Genomic DNA, 20,221 nt, shown 5'->3' with positions numbered 1-20,221 from the left:
GAGGGATCCTCTCACCTCTGCAGGAGTCTACCGTATACCATGCAGCTGTGGACAAGTCTACATAGGGACCACCAAACGCAGCGCCCAAACAAGAATCCAGGAACATGAAAGGCACTGCAGACTACTTCATCCAGAGAAGTCAGCCATAGCAGAGCACCTGATGAACCAACCTGGACACAGCATTTTATTTGAGAACACAAAAATGCTGGACCACTCTCACAACCACCATGTCAGACTACACAGAGAAGCCATTGAAATCCACAAACATGTGGACAATTTCAACAGAAAGGAAGAAACCATGAAAATGAACAAAATCTGGCTACCAGTATTAAAAAACTCTAAAATTAAAACATCAGAGAGAAAAACAGGCAGGGACATCTAATCACCTTTCAAGAAGAGTTTGCTCCAGGCACTGTCAGCCCATTGTATGCTAATCAAGGTGGTCAGTTGAAAAGATTCACACCTAGCCCAACTTACAAAAGCCTTTTGTCTCACCCTGGTCATTCCACAGATATATAAACCCCTTTTTCCCAGCTCCAGCAGACCTCTGAAGATGCTTGCCATAGATGCAGGCGAAACGTCAGGAGAAATGCCTCTAGAACATGGCCATATAGCCCGAAAAAACCCACAAGAACGGACAAATCATTTCATTGTTTTTTGAAATTGATATTTATATTTTAATATTTTGAAATAGTCGTATGACTGGTCAAATAAATAAATAAATAAATATTATTATTATTATTATTATTATTATTATTATTATATTTTAATGCCTTTGCATTTTAATTAGTATAGTTTTATATTTATTGTGAGCTGTCATCAGTCCCAATATTGAGAGAAAGATGAGATAAAAATAAAGATGATGATGGTGATGATGATGATGATGTCAATGCACATTGCCTGTGTGATTATGGTTTTTGTCTTATTCCTTTCTTTCTTGATTTTTTGCCTATTCTTCATTAGCACATCAAATATGGAGATACCTATTTTCTTAGCTCTCATAGGAACAAAAAAACTCATAGATGGTCTCCTGATGTTAACAGGAGAGAGTTTCAGGGCATATATAGTCACACCTTGTTATCAGACTTTACCTTCCTGCAGCTCTGCAAGACAAAACATATATATTACAGCATAAGTCTTTATAGACTAGAGTCCATGATGGCTGTTCCTTCATTGATAGGTCATACTATAAAGAATTCATCTTGGTGTATTGTTGAAAGCCTTCATGGCCGGACTCACTGGAGTGTTGTGTGGTTTCCGGGCTGTATGGCTGAGTTCTAGCATAATTTTCTCCTTACATGTTGCCTACATCTGTGGCTGGCATCTTCAGAGGATCCAGATCATCTGAAGATGCTAGCCACACATGCAGGTGAAACTTCAAGAGAAAATGCTGCTAGAAAATGGCCATAAAGCTTGGAAACCACATAACACTCTAATTTGTTTAGATGCTATACGATTTCTTGTTGCTTTTTCTGTGATAGATACTGAAGATACAGCTACCTTTTCTGGATGTTATTTCAAATTGGAGAATCAAATGATGTTCTGAGCTTGCAGTAGGAAACTTCTAATGTTCCCTAATAATCCAAATAGTTAATTTATTTCAAGAATGTTGTATTCATTAGAAAGAAAAGGCTTGTTGTATTCATATAGGGTGATATTATACAGTTTGGTCCAACCTGAGTAAAGCTGGCAATTAGCTTGGATTTCAGACTTCCATTGGCAGATGTCTCTTTTGTGTTAATAACTCAGGTAGACACTGCTGCTGATGCCTGGTTAAATGTTTTCTACTCTCCACTAGAACCGTGTAATGATGCAGTATCAAATAGGAAGAAGCACAGTATTAGCCATTAAGGATGAAAATAGAAACAAAATAGTTCAGTAAACTCTTGTTTTTTACTCTTATAGTTGCATTTTAATATTAAATGTGATTTTATAGATGTATTCCACTATGTTGTACCCTACCTCGAGCTGGAAGGAGAGGTGAGAAAATAATAATAATAATAATAATAATAATAATAATAATAATGGCTGTTGTCAGAAAGACAACCAATTTCAGTAGGGTTTGACCTTGAGTAATTATGTATGGAGCTGCAGCCTGCATTTTCTTTATGCATATGATGAGGCAAAAGGAGGTTGGAAGGAGACTTGAATGTGCCTAGGAGAGCTGAAAGCTTTGGATCAACTCTTGCTTTCTTACAGGCTGAAGGACCCAGGTCCCGAATGTGGAGAAGTCAAAGTGATTAGATTATCACGTGATCTTACTTCTCATGAAACTACTTTGCCTCCGCTGTGTCAGCCCAAGGGCTTTGTAAGGGCTTGATTATTACGATGATTGATTTTGGTAGAATGCCAGAGACGAGGAATTTAGATGTTGCAAAAATGCAGTCACAGCATAGTGGCCATAATGGGGAAAGATAATGAGACAGCATCGAATCAAATTGCACATGAAAAAGGCCAGTCGCAAGCAAGGAAGAAGTAGCATTTAAATCTATTCATACCAAGAGTCAGATTATACTTTCCACCCTGTGTATGCTTATTACTGTTTTTGTTATACACTCAAAACAGTTTAGAACAGGAAATATATAATAATGCAAATTCAGTGTTTCTGCTGTTAATGACTATTCTGAATTCTTTTGTGATCTTCTGTCAAGGCTCACTGTATCTTTGTGCATACGGGTTTTTTTTCATTTCATTCAGTGATTATGCTGTGCTGACATTGAAGGCCTAGTTAAAACTACATATATTTCAAATGCACATGCAGTGCAATTTCAGCAATGTCTTCTACATGGTAAAGGAGTTGGGTGGAGGACCGAAGTGACCCTATTAAGATTCTCCGGGGAGGCCCTGCTCTCCGTCCCGCCATTGTTACAGGCGCGATTGGTGGGGATGAGAGACAGGGCCTTCTCGGTGATTGCCCCCCCGGCTATGGAACTCCCTTCCTGGTGAGATCAGATTGGCCCCCTCCCTCCTGTCCTTCAGAAGGATGGTAAAAACTTGGGACCAGGCTTTCGGGACAGGGCAATAAAGCAGCAATAGGAAAGATTACCAGGCCAATTAGATTTGACGCAGATGACCAAGGCGGTTTTAAATGGTGTATTTTAATATTGAGATAAATGTTTTTAACGTTTATGTATGCATATAATGAATTATTATCCCGGTATTGAATGTTTGCCGTATATATGCTGTGCTCCACCCGGAGTCCCCTTCGGAGTGAGAAGGGCAGAATATAAATTCTTGACATAAATCTATATAAATAAAAATGTAATGTTTGTTTGTGGGATTAACAGAACTAAAAAAACCACTGGATGAATTGACACCAAATTTTGACACAAGACACCTAACAACCCAATGGATGCCCTTCACTAAAAAAAAAATGATTTTGTCATTTGGGAGTTGTAGTTGCTGGTGTTCTGTCGCACGCTGGGTCTGTAAATAATTGTCTTTAGAACAGGATGTGCAACCTTTACCCAGCTGGAAGCCAGGGGGCCCAAAGAGAAGTTCTCGGAGGGTTTCACCACAAATAGTCTTTAGATGGCTTGTGAAGTCCTTTATTAATGAACAATCAAACAGAAACTTCTCGTCTTCAGTAAAGTTAAGCAAATGATTCCAAACTTTTAGGCAACTGGTGAATTCCTAATCTTGCCCACGAAGGACAGGCAACTGTCTTCAATAACTTCTTCTTTAAAGGAAAATCCCCTTTTTAACTTCTCCCAGGCTGACTGCAATCTAACCCTTACTGATGTGGGCTCCGCTACTGGGTTGAACTGCATCTTGAATGCCGAGTGGGCCTACCAGTAAGGTATTAGATGTTCTCCAGCTGGAGTTCTTTGGTCTTTAGGGCTGTTTTTCTGGAAATTCCTAGGAGACTCTTGAAACTGTTCTCCCCCAGAAATTCTTTAAGGTTGAAGCTTTTGTACAGGGGAAGCTTGCACTCATCCTGTACATAGCTTTCCTTGCTGAGACTGACTAAAAAATGGCTCCCTTCCCTTCCCAATTGCCCTGAGCAAGGGGCGGGACCAAAACTTAATGATGACGCCAATAAAGTTGGAGTTCCTGGTACAGCTGTACCAGAATAGCTGGGATTTATTGTTCACCTACAATCAAAGAGCATTCTGAACCCCACAACGATGGAATTGAACCAAACTTGGCACACAGGTGTCCCATGACCAACAGAAAAAACCGGAAGGGTAGGGTTTGGTGGGCAGTGTCCTTTGGTTTTGGAGTTGTAGTTCACCTACATCCAGAGAGCACTGTGGACTCAAACAATGATGGATCTGGACCAAACTTGGCACGAATACTCAATATGCCCAAATGTGAACATTGGTGGAGTTTGGGGAAATTAGAATCTTGACACTTGGGAGTTGTAATTGCTGGGATTTATAGTTCACCTACAATCACAGAGCATTCTGAACCCCACCGATGATAGAATTGAGCCAAACCTCCCACACAGAACCCCCATGTGGGCCACAGCAACGTGTGGCAGGGGACAGCTAGTAAATAAATAAAAATTGCCCTGAAGAAGGAGTGGAGGCTGGGAACCTATTAATAAAAGGACCATGAGGTCACAAAGAAAGGTAAAGTTCTTGTACCACCAATTTTCTGGTACAAATCTCTCATTCTTGGTTCTTGTTTGAAAAACAAAAAAGCAGCAGCAGTCAGGGCCAGTCAGTTTAGAGTCTGCTCTGTTAGCTTGTGCTTTAAGGCAGCTGTCCAAGGTGCTGAATCGGAGGTGGTGGCTTGTGTCTGAGAATGAGAGAGAGATTAGTTCTTTGAATCTGTGTCTGGTTTTCAATCCTTTGATGTTCAAACTATTCAAATACAATCCTGTGATGTACTTTGGGACTCATTCACTGTTTTTTTTGGAAGTTTTCAGAGAAATACATTAGTCAGCTCTAATCACAGAACAAACAATGATATGATGAACGTTCTGCTGACTGGAGGTTTGAGAACGGAAGCATTTCCAAACTAGGTAGCTATACAGAAAGCTTCCAGGCTAATTTTGCTCCTTCCCTAGCCAATGAAAATTAGGTTCTCTTCCTCCTCCCTTCTTTCTTCTTTCCTCATGCTGTTTCTTTTTCTTTCTTTTTTTTTTTTTTTGGGGGGGGGGTTAATTTCTAACCAGGATTGAAATAAATTAATATCCAAACCCTATCCATTTCATGCCATGGAACGTGCTCTAAGGTAGACAGTGGTAGGATTGTAATCTAAAGTTGACTTTTAGGTGTAGGGTAGGCCACAGAAGCTTTCCAAGTCTAAGCGTATGATCCAGTCAGTATGTTTTCCCCCTTTATAACTACAGTGCTCTGCCAATTCATTTCCTGATTAATTCAAAGATTAATGCCATCTCTTTAATCTTTCATTCTTCAGATTCATCAGACAACCAGTTCTGTTTTATACTGCTGTTTTACAGTACATCCACTACAATCTGTCCTCTGATGTGAAATTATCTTGTATTCAATGCATTCTCATGCATTGGTTCTATGATGGCACAGCAGCATTTATCTGCCACATTTTTTTCAGTATGTAAAGAAATCCCATCTGTGTATTTCTCTTTGATGTCCTCTGAGGAATAGAAAGGGTTGGCTTTGCTTTGTGTCTTGTCTTTTTGTTTCCTGCTGTCTGTGATAAATGTCTAGTCATTGGCTATGATTCTCAAAGACGCTGCCCATGCTTCGTCTGAAAAATGCAGGTCAGAAGCCAGCTGCTGTTTCTTGGCTTTGGAAATGTAATCTCCTGGCCTGGGCAATGTAATGGATGCGACTGCACTGGCAACCTTTGTCTTCAGTCCACCAGTTAATTGTCTTGTCAATACTCCAATGTTTTAATCTTATTTTCAAGCAGTATTTATCACTATATCTATCCTGTGTTTTTTTTCCTGTTTGGGAATTTGCTTGGTTTGATTTTGCTTGTTTTGTGGGAATTCCATATGAGGTGCTCTGTACGTCTTAAAGCAACACAGGTCACACAATGCCTAAGTGTTTCACAGTGATTAAGAGTAGCCATTGTTAATAGGCTCCTGGTGTCAATTAAAAGACCTATTCCATATAAAGTTCAGGTTGTTTTTCTCTTCCCTTAATTTTATAATATGGATTAAGTGGTAGCTTTGTTCTGGATTCCAGCATATTGACCGATTTATCTTTCTGGGGACAAAAAACCCCCCTAAAACATGACAAATATAGAGGTTGCATGCGACAGATGGTTGGTGTAATCACCAACTGGGCCTAAAACTGGTTCCAGGATATCCTTTGTAATAATCTGCACAGTGAAACCACTTTTTCAGTACCATCTTGAAACTGCATTAAATGATCTATGTAGATGAGGTCTTTGTCTCCTTTCTGAATATCACTCAGTGCCAGGAAGCTGGTCCCCTCCTCTTTCCCACAGCAAAGAGCTTGTGCCATATAAGTAGTCATGTCACTTTCCACTTCCTTTGGGGCAGGAGCAGGGTGAAGGGTGAGATGCAGATTTCTTGCTATAGGGACACCTTGGACCCAGAGATATGCTGCAAAGAGGGGTTCAGGAAGAAGCTGCAAGGATGCCTCTCTGCTCACACTGAACCTTGAGGCACCCTCCTAAACCGACTTCTAATTTTAAGTTTTTGAGGCATACTGAGATGAAAGAGGGCACCTCTTCTGTATTTAGACAGAGTGTGAATTGCAAGTCTGGTTGAGGAATGACTTTTAATGAGGAATACTAACTTGTTTTGCTTGGGGAAGACTGAGAAGGGAGGGGATAGCTGCTTAAAAGCATGTCACTTAGAAGATGGAATGAGCCTGGTTTCTGCTGCTCCACAAGCTAGAATAAGAACCAATGGATTCAAATTACAAGAAGGGAGAATTTAACAAAACAATAGGAGAGATATTTGGGGGTACTATGCAGCAAAATACACCAAAAGTAATAACCCACAAAACAGCAATACATTTCTTGATCAACCAAAACATATGTCTGTTCCAAAAGTAACAAGATTTTTTTTTTGTGCAGAGCACAAATGCCTGGGAAGAAAAGTGGGGATTGAGGCGGTGAACGAGGAAGCCAGGCATAGAGTTTGACCTTTCTCAGGTCTGTTCCTTTGTAGAAAAGTGCATGGTCATTTTAATGTCTTGTCATGGACAAAAATGCACAGGCAATGGGAGCAGTTCCTTCAGTTTCATGAACTGAGAACAATATGGCTTATTGGTGAAGGCTGTTCTGAACCCACATAAATACAATCCTGACTTGGCTCCATGTGATTTCTTTCTGCTAGCTCAAAACCCACCACAAATGACATCATTTTGGAACAGTTGAAAATGTCTAGGCAGCTGCCATGTCAAATGAAGACGTGCACCACGACTGTGAAGAATGACAGCAATGCTGGAATCATTGTTGTATTCGATCACAAGGAGCCATTTCTCATGAGAATAAACTGTAATGGCATGTATGTTCAAGAAATTTGTTTTAAAACATTCTTATTACTTTTAGACAGATCACATACCTCATGCAAGCTTTCAAAGCTTCACTGGCTTCTTCATCAGGCAAAGATGTTAAAAATCATACAGAAGAAATGTGATGATGTTAGAATCCTTGGGCTGCATTTGTCTCAGATTTTACTTCTCTTGTTAGTTGCTTGAGGGATCTCAATGCAGGCAAAAGTCATTTGTGGGGACTTTGTTGAAGTTTAGAAACCTCAAGGTCTCAGTCTATTAGCTTTCATTTGTTACAGCTTTGCATGGTGCATTTTGTGCATTTGGATCGGTCAATAAAGGAACCATTACTTTGTGGCTTTTGGATGTTGTTTCTGCATTTTGCTCCATGGCCAATGCGGCTTCCTGGATTTGAAGATAATGAATTTTGTGGCAAGAGGAGAAGCTTTAACAAGAAGGAGTTAATAGACTGAAAGTTAATTCTTTGTGATTCTAAGCCCCAACAAAGTCCTCTCATGGTCAGGAAGGGATTGATCTCTGTATTGTTGAAAGCTTTCACAGCCAGAATCACAGGGCTGCTGTGTGGTTTCTGGGCTATATAGCCATGTTCTAGCAGCATTTTCTCCTGACATTTTGCCTGCATGTGTGGCTGGCATCTTCAGAGAATCCTCTGCTTTAACTGCCCTGGTTCAATGGTATGGAATTAAGGCATTCTTTTCAGATGTAGAAGGGAATGAAAAATTATCTCTTTCTGCAATACATGAAGGTTAAGGTCTAAAGCAATATCTAAAGCAGAGCCTTTCAAACTGTGTGTTGCAACACATTCATGTGTTGGTTGCAATGTGTAGATGTGTTGCATGGACATAATGAGAAACCTCTGAGTCTAAGTGAAATGAACAATAAATGGTATATTATTGGAATATAAATGCTAAGTTTTCACAGGATATGTTGTCCCCCTCCCATACATTGCATTGTTACAATTAAATATGTCTCTGTATTCCTTTCAAGGGGTTGGTCTAAGCAAGGCTTTGCTAGTAAAACTGAATGGCTGTGTTACAAAATGATGCATGTCTAAAAATGGCGTGTCACCAGCATGAAATGTTTGGAATGCACTGGCCTAAGGCAGAGCTTCTGAAACTTTTTTTCCACTTGCAACCACTTTCTGCTAAGACTTTTTTCTGGACTGTTTTCCATTAGAAAATTTTCTTGCAATTTTTATATATAGAAGTACATAAAATAGTACAGGCAGTCCCCAAGTTATGAACAAGATAGGTTCTGTAGGACTGTTCTTAAGCTGAATTTGTATGTAAGTTGGAACAGGTGCATTTTTAAAAGTGTAACTCCATGTATATATATGTGTGTGTGTATATAAAGTGTAACTCCATGTATATATGTGTGAGTGTATAGATAGATAGATATAGATATAGATATAGATATATAGCTTTGGATAGCATAGGGAAGGGGCACCATATAGTTTGTGGAGGAATTTCGAATGAAAAGATCTGATGGCGCTGTTATTGGGGGTTAACCAGATGGGTGCTCCATAGAGAAGTTGTGACATCGCCTTTGCTTTGAAGACTTGCAGAGCTAGGGGGATATATTGATTACCCCTGGAGTGGAAGAACCTCCTGGTCGCACAGCCACTCGATTTGGCCCGGGCCAGTGTATATTTTAAGTGGGTGGACCATGACAAGTTGTTGCTAAACCAGAGACCTAGGTATTTGAAATGTTTTACTTGCTCAATATAGTGGCCCTTTATCTTCCAGACTTGTCTTTTGTTGCTTTTCCCAAACGCCAAGATTTTGGTTTTGTCGTAGTTCACCTGCAGTTCGTTCGCCTCGCAAAAGTCAACAAATTTATGCAGGAGTCTTTTTAAGACCACATGAGAGAGGGATAATAGGGCTGCGTCATCCGCAAATAGCAAGAGGGGGACATGCTTTGGGCCAATCTTGGGGCTATGCCCGTCAACTTGAGCCAGGGCAGTAGGGAGATCGTGCAAAAAGATGTTGAAGAGGAGTGGGGCTAGTACACACCCTTGTTTGACTCCCTTTTGGGCCAGGATCGGGTTTGACAGGCATCCCCTGTGGTCTTTCACCTGGCAGAGGTTTTGGTTGTGCAATTTCTTAATCAAGAAGAGGAGTCTTGGGTCTATGTTGAGGGCTGCTAGTTTTTCCCACAACTTTTCTCTGTTCACAGAGTCAAATGCCCCCTTCAGGTCCAAGAAGGCCACGTTTAGCTTATTAGGGCAATTTTTTGAGTATTTGTTGGCTAGGTGGGCCAAGATGTGAGTCTGGTCTAATGTTGATTTCCCCTTAGCGAATCCTGCTTGTTCTGGGCCAATTATTTTGGTTGACCCATGATTCTAGCTTAGTTTTCAGGAGCTTGGCATACATCTTCCCTATTATGGAGAGCAGGCTAATGGGCCGATAGTTCGTTGGATCGTTTTGGTCTCCTTTTTTGAATATTGGGACCATTATAGAGGAGGTCCATGCGTTTGGCATGTACCCCGTTTCGTTGATCCTTGTGAAGAGGATTGCTAGTAGATTTGCCCACCACAGTGGGTTTGCCTTCAATATTTCAGGGATAATGGCATCGCTACCTGGGGCCTTATTTGTCTTTAGGTTGTGTATCTGGTTTCTCTTCAGATCGTATAAATCTTTCGCCTTGTTGTGGAAACAAGGATTAGTGATAAAGCTTCAGTGGAGACACCTTTCTCCCATGATAACTCTTCCAGGAGCGAATTTTGCTTAACTGTGAATTGTATGTAATTTGGATGTTTGGAACTCGGGAACTACCAAACAAATACTGATTAAAAACTCAGTATTTGCAAGGTGTGCTCAGCACTGATTTCTCTTTTTTGTGGAGGACAGCAGAAGCATGTAAACACCGCATGATGCTGCGAACAGGTAAGTGAGCATTCTGAATCCCACAATTCTGTCGTTTGTGGGATTCAGAATGCTCTTTGATTGCAGGTGAACTATAAATCACAGTAACTACAAATCCCTAATGTCAAGGTCTATTTCCCTCAAACTCCATCTGTGTTCATATTTGGGCATATGGAATATTTGTGCCAAGATTGGTCCAGATCCATCATTGTTTGAGTCCACAGTGCTCTCTGGATGTAGGTGAACTACAACTCCCAAACTCAAGGTCAATGCCCACCAAACCCTTCTAGTGTTTTCGATTTGGTTCAATGCTATAATTGGTGGAGTTCGGAATGCTCTTTGATTGTAGGTGAACTATAAATCCCAGCAAGTACAACTCCCAAATGACAAAATCAATTTTTTGGAGTGAAGGACAAACATTGGGTTGTTAGGTGTATGCTGTCCAAATTTGGTGTCAATTGGCCCACTGGTTTTTGAGTTCTGTTAATCCCACAAATGAACATTACATTTTTATTTATATAGACTAGCTGTCACCTGTCACGCGTTGCTGTGGCCCAGTCTGGTGATCTGGAAATAAAGTAATGAGAAAGTGTTGGTTTCTAATATATGTAATTCCTTTATGCTTGTGAGTAAACAGTATTTCTTGTTGTTTCTTTGTCAGTGTTGATGTGGAGAGTGTCTGGTTTGCTTACTCTGGAATATGCAACATATCATTGTCTTTCTTTAAGGGTCTCTTTCAAATCTATGATACTATATCTGTGTGTGTGTGTGAGAATCATATCTATCTATCTATATTTATGACTGGATGGCTCTTTGTCAGGAGGGCTCTGATTACATTTTCTTGCCCTAGTGAAGAGAGTTGGACTGGATGGCCTTAAGTATTTTCTGATGGTCATGGGGATTCTGTGTGGGAAGTTTGCCCCATTTCTGTCGTTTGTGGGTTTCAGAATGCTCTTTGATTTCAGGTGAACTATAAATCACAGTAACTACAAATCCGTAATGTCAAGGTGTATTTCCCTCAAACTCCATCTGTGTTCATATTTGGGCATATGGAATATTTGTGCCAAGATTGGTCCAGATCCATCATTGTTTGAGTCCACAGTTCTCTCTGGATGTAGGTGAACTACAACTCCCAAACTCAAGGTCAATGCCCACCAAACCCTTCTAGTGTTTTCGGTTGGTCATGGGAGTCCTGTATGTAGGGGCGGCTCCTCCATTACGCAAAGTAAGCGATTGTGGTACACTTTTTTTGCCAGGGGCGCAGAGGTGCCTCTGTAAATGCCCCTCGACTGCCACTTGAGGAGCCCCCCCCCCTCGGCTCACAACAGCCCTAGCAGTCCGAGGGGAGCCTCGGCTTCCTTGCCTCGCTGCCGGGTGATCCTCTTTCCAAAGGGGCCGGGCCCTTGAGCCTCGCCTAGCCCCTCTCTTTCCTGCTCCACCTGGTTGCCAGGTGTGCCAGCCTATCAAAGGAGAAGGGAAGGGGTGCAAAAGGGGAGCGTGCCTCAGAGGGGAGGGGAGGGGAGGGAGAGACACAGAAACAGAGGGAGAGGGAGTTGGTGCTGTTTGACCCCCTCCCCCTTTTCCTTATGGGGAGGGGAGGAGGAGAGAGAGACAGAAAGAGAGGGGGGGTACTGCTTGACCTCCCCCTCAAGGGGAGGGGAGGGGGAGAGAGAGAGAGACCAAGAGAGGGGGGAGGGGTGCTGCTTGACCTCCCCTCAGGGGCAGCTCAACCCATTATGCAAAGTAAGTACTTGCAGTATAGTTGATTTTGCCCAGGGGCGCTCTTGGGGGAAAATAGACCTTGACATATGCGAGTTGTAGTTACTGGGATGTATCGTTCACCTACAACCAAAGAGCATTCTGAACTCCACCAATGATGGAATTGAACCAAATATGGCACACAGAACTCCCACGACGAACAGAAAATATATATCAATGATTGGTGGTGGTGGTGGTGGTGGTGGGGGGGGGGGGGGAATACTGTTTGCTTACCGTTGAAAATTACCTAGGGCTGCCTCTGCCTGTATGCCACATTTGGTTCAATGCTATAATTGGTGGAGTTGAGAATACTCTTTGATTGTAGTTAACTATAAATCCCAGCAACTACAACTCCCAAATGACAAAATCCATTTTTTGGAGTGAAGGACAAACATTGGGTTGTTAGGTGTATTGTGTCCAAATTTGGTGTCAATTGGCCCACTGGTTTTTGAGTTCTGTTAATTCCACAAACGAACATTACATTTTTATTTATATAGATGATGATGATGATGATGATTATTATTATTATTGTAGTTTGAAGCCATTGTTCCGCGTCATTGTCTCAATCATCTCCGGTGGGGAGCAAGCACAGGGTCGCACTCTTTGCAGCCTTGTCCTTCCGAAAGTCTAAGGAGGGAGGTCTTGTTGCCAGTGTGGGTCGGTAGGAGGGGGAGGGGGGCTCCACTGGCCCATCCCCATGGCATCCTTTCTTCGGCGCCGCTCCTTCCCGAAAGCCTCCCAAGAGCCTGGCTTCGATGGATGCCGATCGATCCGCCTCCCTTTCCTTCCCCCTCCCCGCCAGGGACGTGCCGCCTCTCACGAGAGAGACAGAGAGAAGGAGTGGCCAGCTTGCAATGCAGGCAGGCAGCGTGGCTTAACGGGGCGTTTTCCGTTGCGGGGGGAACCGCCACCCCAAAGTGGCAGCGGGAAGAGGAGGAGGAGGAGGAGGAGGAGGAAGAACACAAGGGGCGGCCCCACCCTCCTCCTGTACGTCGAATCCTGAAAGGCTGGGTTGGGCTGCAGTTCCCGCTCAGGCCTCTAGGCGTCGCTGTGCGACAACTCGGCCCTGGCGCGGCGCCCGCGGAGCGCTGTGCCTTCCTTCTATCCTTCCATCCATCCCTCCTTTCTTCCGCGTGATCTCATCCGCAGCCCGGGCGAGCCAAGGCGGCGAGTGAGCGAGCGAGAGAGCGGGCGGCTCCTCCGCTGGCTCAGCACGGCGGCGGCGGGGAGCCATGGCTTGGGCCGGCGCCGGCAAGAGCCGCTGCTCCCCGCGCGCCCTTTAGCAGGAAGAACGCAAGCAAGGAAGGTAGGCAAAGCGGGCGGCGGGAGTATGTCCCCATTGCCTCGATCTGCAGGGAGCTGAGGCGGAGGCAGCCCGGGCGTGAAGAATGCGGGTCTACCTAACGGTGTGCTGCCTTATCGCCCACACCGTGAGCGGCCAAGTGGAGTACTCCATCCCCGAGGAGACGGAGCGCGGCGCGCCGGTGGGCAACCTGGCCCGGGACCTGAGCCTCGATGCCTCCCGCCTGCCCGCTCGCAAGTTCCGCATGATCAGCGGCTCCGGCAAGCAGTACTTCGGCCTCAATGCCAGCACCGGCGCCCTCTGGGTCCAGGAGCCCGTCGACCGGGAGCAGATCTGCGCCCTGAAGCCCACCTGCTCCCTCAACTACGAGCTGGTGCTGGAGAACCCTTTGGAGCTCTACAAGATGCACTTCAAGATCCTGGACGTCAATGACCACGCGCCCACCTTCCCACTGGAGGAGTACCACCTCAGTGTGGCTGAATTCCTGGCCCCCGGGGCCCGCTTCACCCTCCCTAACGCCCAAGACCCCGATGAGGGCATCAACAGTGTCCAGAGCTATGTGCTCAGCCCTGAGGAGCACTTTCGGTTGGCCATGCAGACCCGCGGAGACGGCAGCCGCTACCCAGAGCTGGTTCTGGAGAGGCCGCTGGACCGCGAGCAGCAGGCCACACACCGCTTGGCCCTCACGGCTAAGGACGGCGGGAGCCCCCAGCGCTCTGGTGAAGCCCGGGTGGTGGTCACCGTCCTGGACACGAACGACAATGCGCCGGTCTTTGAGCACTCCGTCTACCGGGCCAGTGTCTCAGAGAACTCACCCGACGGCACCCTGGTCACTCGGGTGCGTGCTACAGACTTAGATGAAGGGCAGAACGGGGAGGTCCGCTATGCCTTCAGCAACAGTACGCCTGCTGAGCTTCGGAGGATGTTCCGCATCGACCCCCAGACAGGCGAGGTCAAAGTCAATGGGGCCCTGGGCGTCCAGAAGCCCCTGCTGGAGATGTTTGTGGAGGCGAAGGATAAGGGGGTCTTTGGGATGTCCAGTGTGGCCAAACTGCTGGTGGAGGTCACTGATGTGAACAACAATGCTCCAGAGATCACTGTCACCTCTCTTTCCAGTCCCATCCCTGAGGACTCCTCGCTGGGCACAGTGATTGCGCTCTTGAGCATAACTGATGAAGATCCTGGCGACAATGGGAAGGTAATCTGCCAGGTCCCCACTAACATCCCCTTCCAGGTCAAGTCTTCCTTCGACAACTACTACAGCGTGGTCACCAGTGGCCTTCTTGATCGGGAGCGGGTCGATGAGTATAACATCACCGTCACTGCCTCTGACCTGGGCTCCCCTCCCATCGCTACCCAGAAGACGCTTAGGGTGAAGATTGCAGACGTGAACGACAATCCCCCCAAATTCCTCAACCAGGTGCGCGAAGTCTCAGTCACGGAGAACAATCAGCCTGGGGTATCCCTCTTCCACGTGTCGGCCACCGATTCAGACCTTGGGGAGAATGGCCGGGTCTCTTACTTACTCAGGGACATTGACATCCAAGGCAGCGCCTTGTCCAGCTATTTAGGCATTGATGCCAGCAGTGGCGTTGTCTATGCAAAGGGCTCTTTTGACTTTGAGCAGCTCCAGAGCTTCCATTTCCAGGTGGAGGCCAAGGACAATGGTTCTCCAGCTCTGGCAGCGGCCTTCATTGTCAGCATCAGCATCACAGATCAGAATGACAATCCTCCTGTCATCCTGTACCCGGGAGTCAAGAACAGCTCTGTAGCAGTGGAAATTGTGCCCCGCTTAGCAGATGCTGACTATCTGGTGACCAAGGTGGTGGCCCATGATCCAGATAGTGGGCAGAATGCCTGGCTTTCTTATCACCTCTTGCAGTCTTCCGACCCCAGCCTCTTTCGGGTCTCTCCCAATGTTGGAGAGGTCAGGACTAGTCGCTCCATGAGGTCTAGTGACCCCATCAAGCACAAAGTGGTAGTCATGGTGAAGGACAGTGGGGAGCCACCCCTCTCCTCCTCTGTGACCTTGGGCATCCTGTTGGCCGATTCCCTCCCACAGGCGCTCCCAGACTTTGACGACAGCCTGGAAGCACGTGGGCATCAGCTGTCCAGCTTGAACTTCTATTTAATCATTGGCCTGGCCTGCCTTTCCGTTGTCTTCCTTGGGTTCCTCATTTTCCTTCTAGCCATGCGACTCTTGCAGTGTAGGACTAGCTATTCCCGCAGCTGTTGCTGCTGCCCCACAGATGATTATGAGAAGTATCGCTACAATGTGCGCATGCTCCCAAGCTCTCATTTCACACCAGATATGGTTGAGGTTGCTGGGATGGGAAAACTTACGCACACCTACTTGTATCGGGCAGCCCTGGGTGTTGGGCCTGGCAATAACAACATGATGCCCAATGGAGATGTCGGAAACCTTGGCAAGGGGGCAGGATTATTACAAGTGCCAGCATCCTGTATTCAAGTACAGAAGGTGAAGAGTGACCACTTTAATGCCATCCTGGTGGTAAGCAGGGTTGTTACTTTCTTAAAAAAAATGTCTGTCTTGGTGGTGGTGGGGAGGGAGTATGGCAAAGCCATGTATCCAAAAGGCAGTATTAATGCCAGGAGAAAAGGAATGAGTGAAAGCCTTTTCTATGCTACATTGAATCTTTGCTCAGTCTCTCACAATATAAAGGACCAAATAAAAGAACAAAGAGCAAATATAGTCTATCTGTATCTCTTTTATAACTCTAGAATGCAGACTCTGTCATTACTAGACAATAGATGTGGGAATGACCAGAAAAAAGAGAGAGAAAGAATGTCAATGCGGAATTAATTTTTTAGATGGCTTTCTTAAAAGGAGATTAGCCAAGTTCATGGAGGACATGCATGCCAACAGCTGTTAGCTATGGCAGCTAATTGGGTGTGCCATATTGATAGGAATGTCATTTGCTCTGCACAAATAAGTGTGTGTGGGGGTGAGTGTGTGTCTGTGTGGAGGGGTTGCTATACTCAACCTCTGCTTTTCCTAGAAGCATAAAGTGTACTATACTACATGTGCCCTCATTCTGTTCCAGTAGGACACTTCCCATGTTCCATTATGCAGCAGTTGAATGGTGTAGGCCCCACTACTTTCACATCTGGATGTGATGGACATGAACAATCATTTCCTTGGTATCTGCTTTAATGTAGTGCATGATTTTCAATTATTTTTCCATATTATCATTAAATGTGTTTTTATTTTATTTTTTATTGTTTTTATTAACATTAAAGCATTGTTGCTATAATTACAAAGATAACAAAAAGAAAGACAAGATTTTAAAATCTTATCAACAGCAAAGGTAATTTTAAGGCAAAAAGCACACAAAGCACCCTGTGGATTATAGAAATGACAGAGAGAGCATCATTCCTCAGATTTCAACAGGACTGAAGAACATATTTAGTCTATTTATAATTTTAATTGATTCAGGTTTTTTTAATGGCTGAATATTTTCTCCACAACCATTTTGTGAGCTTCCTAGGGTCATGCACTAGAAAAATTCATTATTCAATAAACTAATATATGGCTGTATTTGAAACTGCATTGTATGTTAGTGCAGGCATCCTCAAACTGTGGCTCTCCAGCTGTTTAAGCCCCCAACTCCCAGAAGCCTCAACGAGCTTGTTCAATTGTCAGGAATTCTGGGAGTTGAAGGCCCAAACAGCTGGAGAGTGGCAATTTGAGCATGCCTGTTTTAGAGTATACTCAGCCTATGATGGTATAGCTCTTAGCAATTGGTGGGAAATGATACTTGACCAGTTAACAGTCTCCATGTTAACTGGTCAAGTTGCTTTACTTGAAAAAGGAAAAAAACTAAGATTATTTTTCTTTTTTTTAAAAAAAGTAATATTTCACTATTCAGTTGATAACAAATAAACAGAATTGGCCATTTCTTTCAGCAGTCAAAATGTTTTTCTTTTTCAGTAAAATGTGTGAAAAATGGTCTAGAAATGCCTCATATAGATATGTTCCCAGATAGCGGTATGCAGGGCAAGACTGGGATATTTTTCCTTTAATGGATTTTTCTTGGTGAAATAATTGCTAATACAGATGTGAAATCTAAAAATGGGTGTAAAATTTACTTTGATGCTTTACTTTTAGAATGGGAGGGGTTAACTCTGCTGGGCTTTGTAACCTTACCCTTTCTTGGTGGGCCATACTGGTGACTCTCTGATGACTTGGAAATGTCACCATGAACTGGAATGACCTGGAATTCCACCATGTGGGGAGAAAGATTTTCATGTTTAGCTAGAAATCGCTGCTTTGGGGTGGGATGAGGAAACTTAGCAAACCATTGTATTGCAAAGGTTCTTTTAAGAAGTGTAAAAAAAATGTTTCAAAGCAAACAAGGAACCCGAGGTGTCCTGGTGTAGCACTGGCAGCTACAAACAGGAATTGGCGTGCTGGATCCATCTACACCAGTGGTTCCCAATCAGTGGCCCACAAGAATGAAAATAAGGGTCCGCGGCCTCACCATTACTATGCTGTTGCCTTGAAACCACGTGGCAACAAGAGTGAGTGGTGTCATGAATACCTCTTATAGTCCTGAGGGATGTTGGGAGGGAAGAGGCTGACTACCCACAAAAAATAGCTACAACCATATCGGCTCTAGATTATTGAATAAGGTTTTCTGTGGGCGAGCAGATGGCGACTACTGGATGGCATATGTTCTGTATCCAAAACTAGAGCTGATGTGGTCTATCTAATGCAATTTTCTGAATCAGAATCCAAAATAACCAAACTAAAGTTGACAAAAAAAAAACTGATTTGTAACCCTTTTGGTACTAATGTTAGAGAGTGGTCCCTGGTCAAAGTGGCATCTTGTCAAGTGGTCCCTGGTCAAAAAAAGATTGGGAACCACTGATCTACACTGACCATTTAGGTCATTGTGGGGAAGACCAGCTTGCTGGTGGCTACAAAATACACATGGGTATATCTGAATTAACATGGGAAAGCTGCTTAATGCAGCTGCACCTTGGGTTAAAAAAGGGAAAGCTCAAATCTTGCAGCCCTGTGTTCTGGCAGTGCAGACACCAACAGCTGTGGATGTCCCAACAGCCACCCTAAAGTCCCTGGATTTCAGGTGACCCATGGCTGTTTTCTCACAACTTCTCTGACTTTGGGACCTAGCTCCTGCTTGGTAGTCTTCCTGCTTCAGTGAAATGTGACTTGCAAAAGAGCCTAGGGGGTGGGAGAGGGGGGTGTCTCTCCCCCCCCCCATTCTTGAAGGAAGACTGCCCATCAGTGACTGCGTCCTCCTGCCACCATTGCAGATAGCAGCAACAAGGATAGGGAGGGTGGAATTTGGGTCCTTGCCCAGCAGAACCCAACTGACTTCATAGAGATTGGACAGTAGTAACACTCTCCCACCACCAAGACAACTCAGAGTGCCCTTATCAGTCTGCAGTGTGGGCCAGAACTGATAGTTTGTATGCCGGTTCTGGCCTGCATTATTTGCTAGTGTAGAACCGCCTTATATGACATATGGGAAGCACTTACCGTATGGGAAGCACTTACTGTTGAACAAGATAGAGTAAAAAGTGAGTTGAAGTCCACAGTGTACTTTTTGATTGACAGCATCCAGTGGTTACATACAAAGAATATTAAGACTACATCTCAGTTGGATGATGATGATGATGATGATGATGATAACTTTATTCTTATATCTTATATCTCACCATCATCTCTCCGAAGGGACTCGAGGCAGCTTACATATGGGACAGAAAGTCCAAGAGATATAAAAATAAAACAATCCATTAAAACAAAAACACCACTAAAATGAGAGCATTGTAAAATACAACAATCCAGATAAAAACACAATTAAACATAAGAGAATAAAACAGCAGCATTGAAGCTTCATTAGACAATGTTCAACAAAAGCCAATGACCAGAATTACTAAAATGGGCATGACCAAGCTATAAAAAGGGAATTGGGTGAGGTGCAGAGAACAGAGTACTATCTGGCGACCAAGGGACTGGGTATTTATAACTACGGATTAGTTGTTCTCAAATGCTTGTTGGATCATCCAGGTTTTCATCTCCTTGCAAACTCGTGTAGTTTCATTTTTTTTTTAAAAAAAAAGAAAAATCTGTCCTTGCAGAAAAGTTGGTGTATACCTATCATGGATGTAATATAATTTATTTATTTATTTATTTACTTTATTTGTATACCACAGTTTCTCAGCCCGTAGGCGACTCAACGAGGTTAACAACAAGAGCAAGAATTCAATACTAACAACATACACTATTTAAAAACAATTAACACCGTAATATACTGAGTAATTACACATCAGTAGGCAACACATTAACATCTCGTAACTAGAATCGTGATCCAACTCGTCATCTGTAATTCCGTTTTCCTATATTCCTTATATTCATAGCACTGTTTATCCAAACACCTGTTCAAACAGCCAGGTCTTCAGTCTTCTTTGAAACACCATTAACGAGGGGGCTGATCTAATGTCCATGGGAAGGGCGTTCCACAGCCAGGGGGCCACCACTAAGAAGGCCCTGTCCCTCGTCCCCGCCAAACGTGCCTGTGATGCAGGCGGGATCAAGAGCAGGGCCTCCCCTGAAGATCTTAAAGTCCTGGTGGGTTCATAGGCGGAGATATGTTCGGATAGGTAACTTGGGCCAGAACCGTTTAGGGCTTTATAGGCCAACGCCAGCACTTTGAATTGTGCCCGGTAGCAAATTGGTAGCCAGTGGAGCTGGCGCAGCAGAGGAGTTGTATAATAGTGATGACATTGCAAGACTTATACATGCTTCTGCTGAACCAAGAATTTGATGTTTGATATATATTTGTGTGTGCGTGAGCCCACAAGTTACATGTTGGTTATAGTGACCT

At 44.1% G+C, this 20,221-nt stretch overlaps 1 protein-coding gene across 8 annotated transcripts in view; it reads left to right on the top strand.

Annotated features, from left to right (window-relative positions):
- Positions 1-20,221, top strand: part of LOC132774262 (protocadherin alpha-C2-like) — a 271,043-nt gene that overhangs the window by 141,778 nt on the left and 109,044 nt on the right. Inside the window, exon 1 of one of the 8 annotated variants that reach the window (XM_060774172.2) lies at positions 13,082-15,858. The exons of the other annotated variants lie outside the window; for them this stretch is intronic. Coding sequence (XP_060630155.2) covers positions 13,432-15,858 — 2,427 coding nt within the window. The 5' untranslated portion in view covers positions 13,082-13,431. Of the gene's footprint in view, positions 1-13,081; positions 15,859-20,221 lie in introns of those variants that run through there. 8 annotated transcript variants of the gene reach the window in all.

This window comes from Anolis sagrei, chromosome 4 (assembly GCF_037176765.1).
Source record: "Anolis sagrei isolate rAnoSag1 chromosome 4, rAnoSag1.mat, whole genome shotgun sequence".
NCBI classification, from domain to species: Eukaryota; Metazoa; Chordata; class Lepidosauria; order Squamata; family Dactyloidae; genus Anolis; species Anolis sagrei.
Note: the sequence above shows the minus strand (reverse complement) of the source record. Positions and strands in the feature narration are given on the sequence as shown.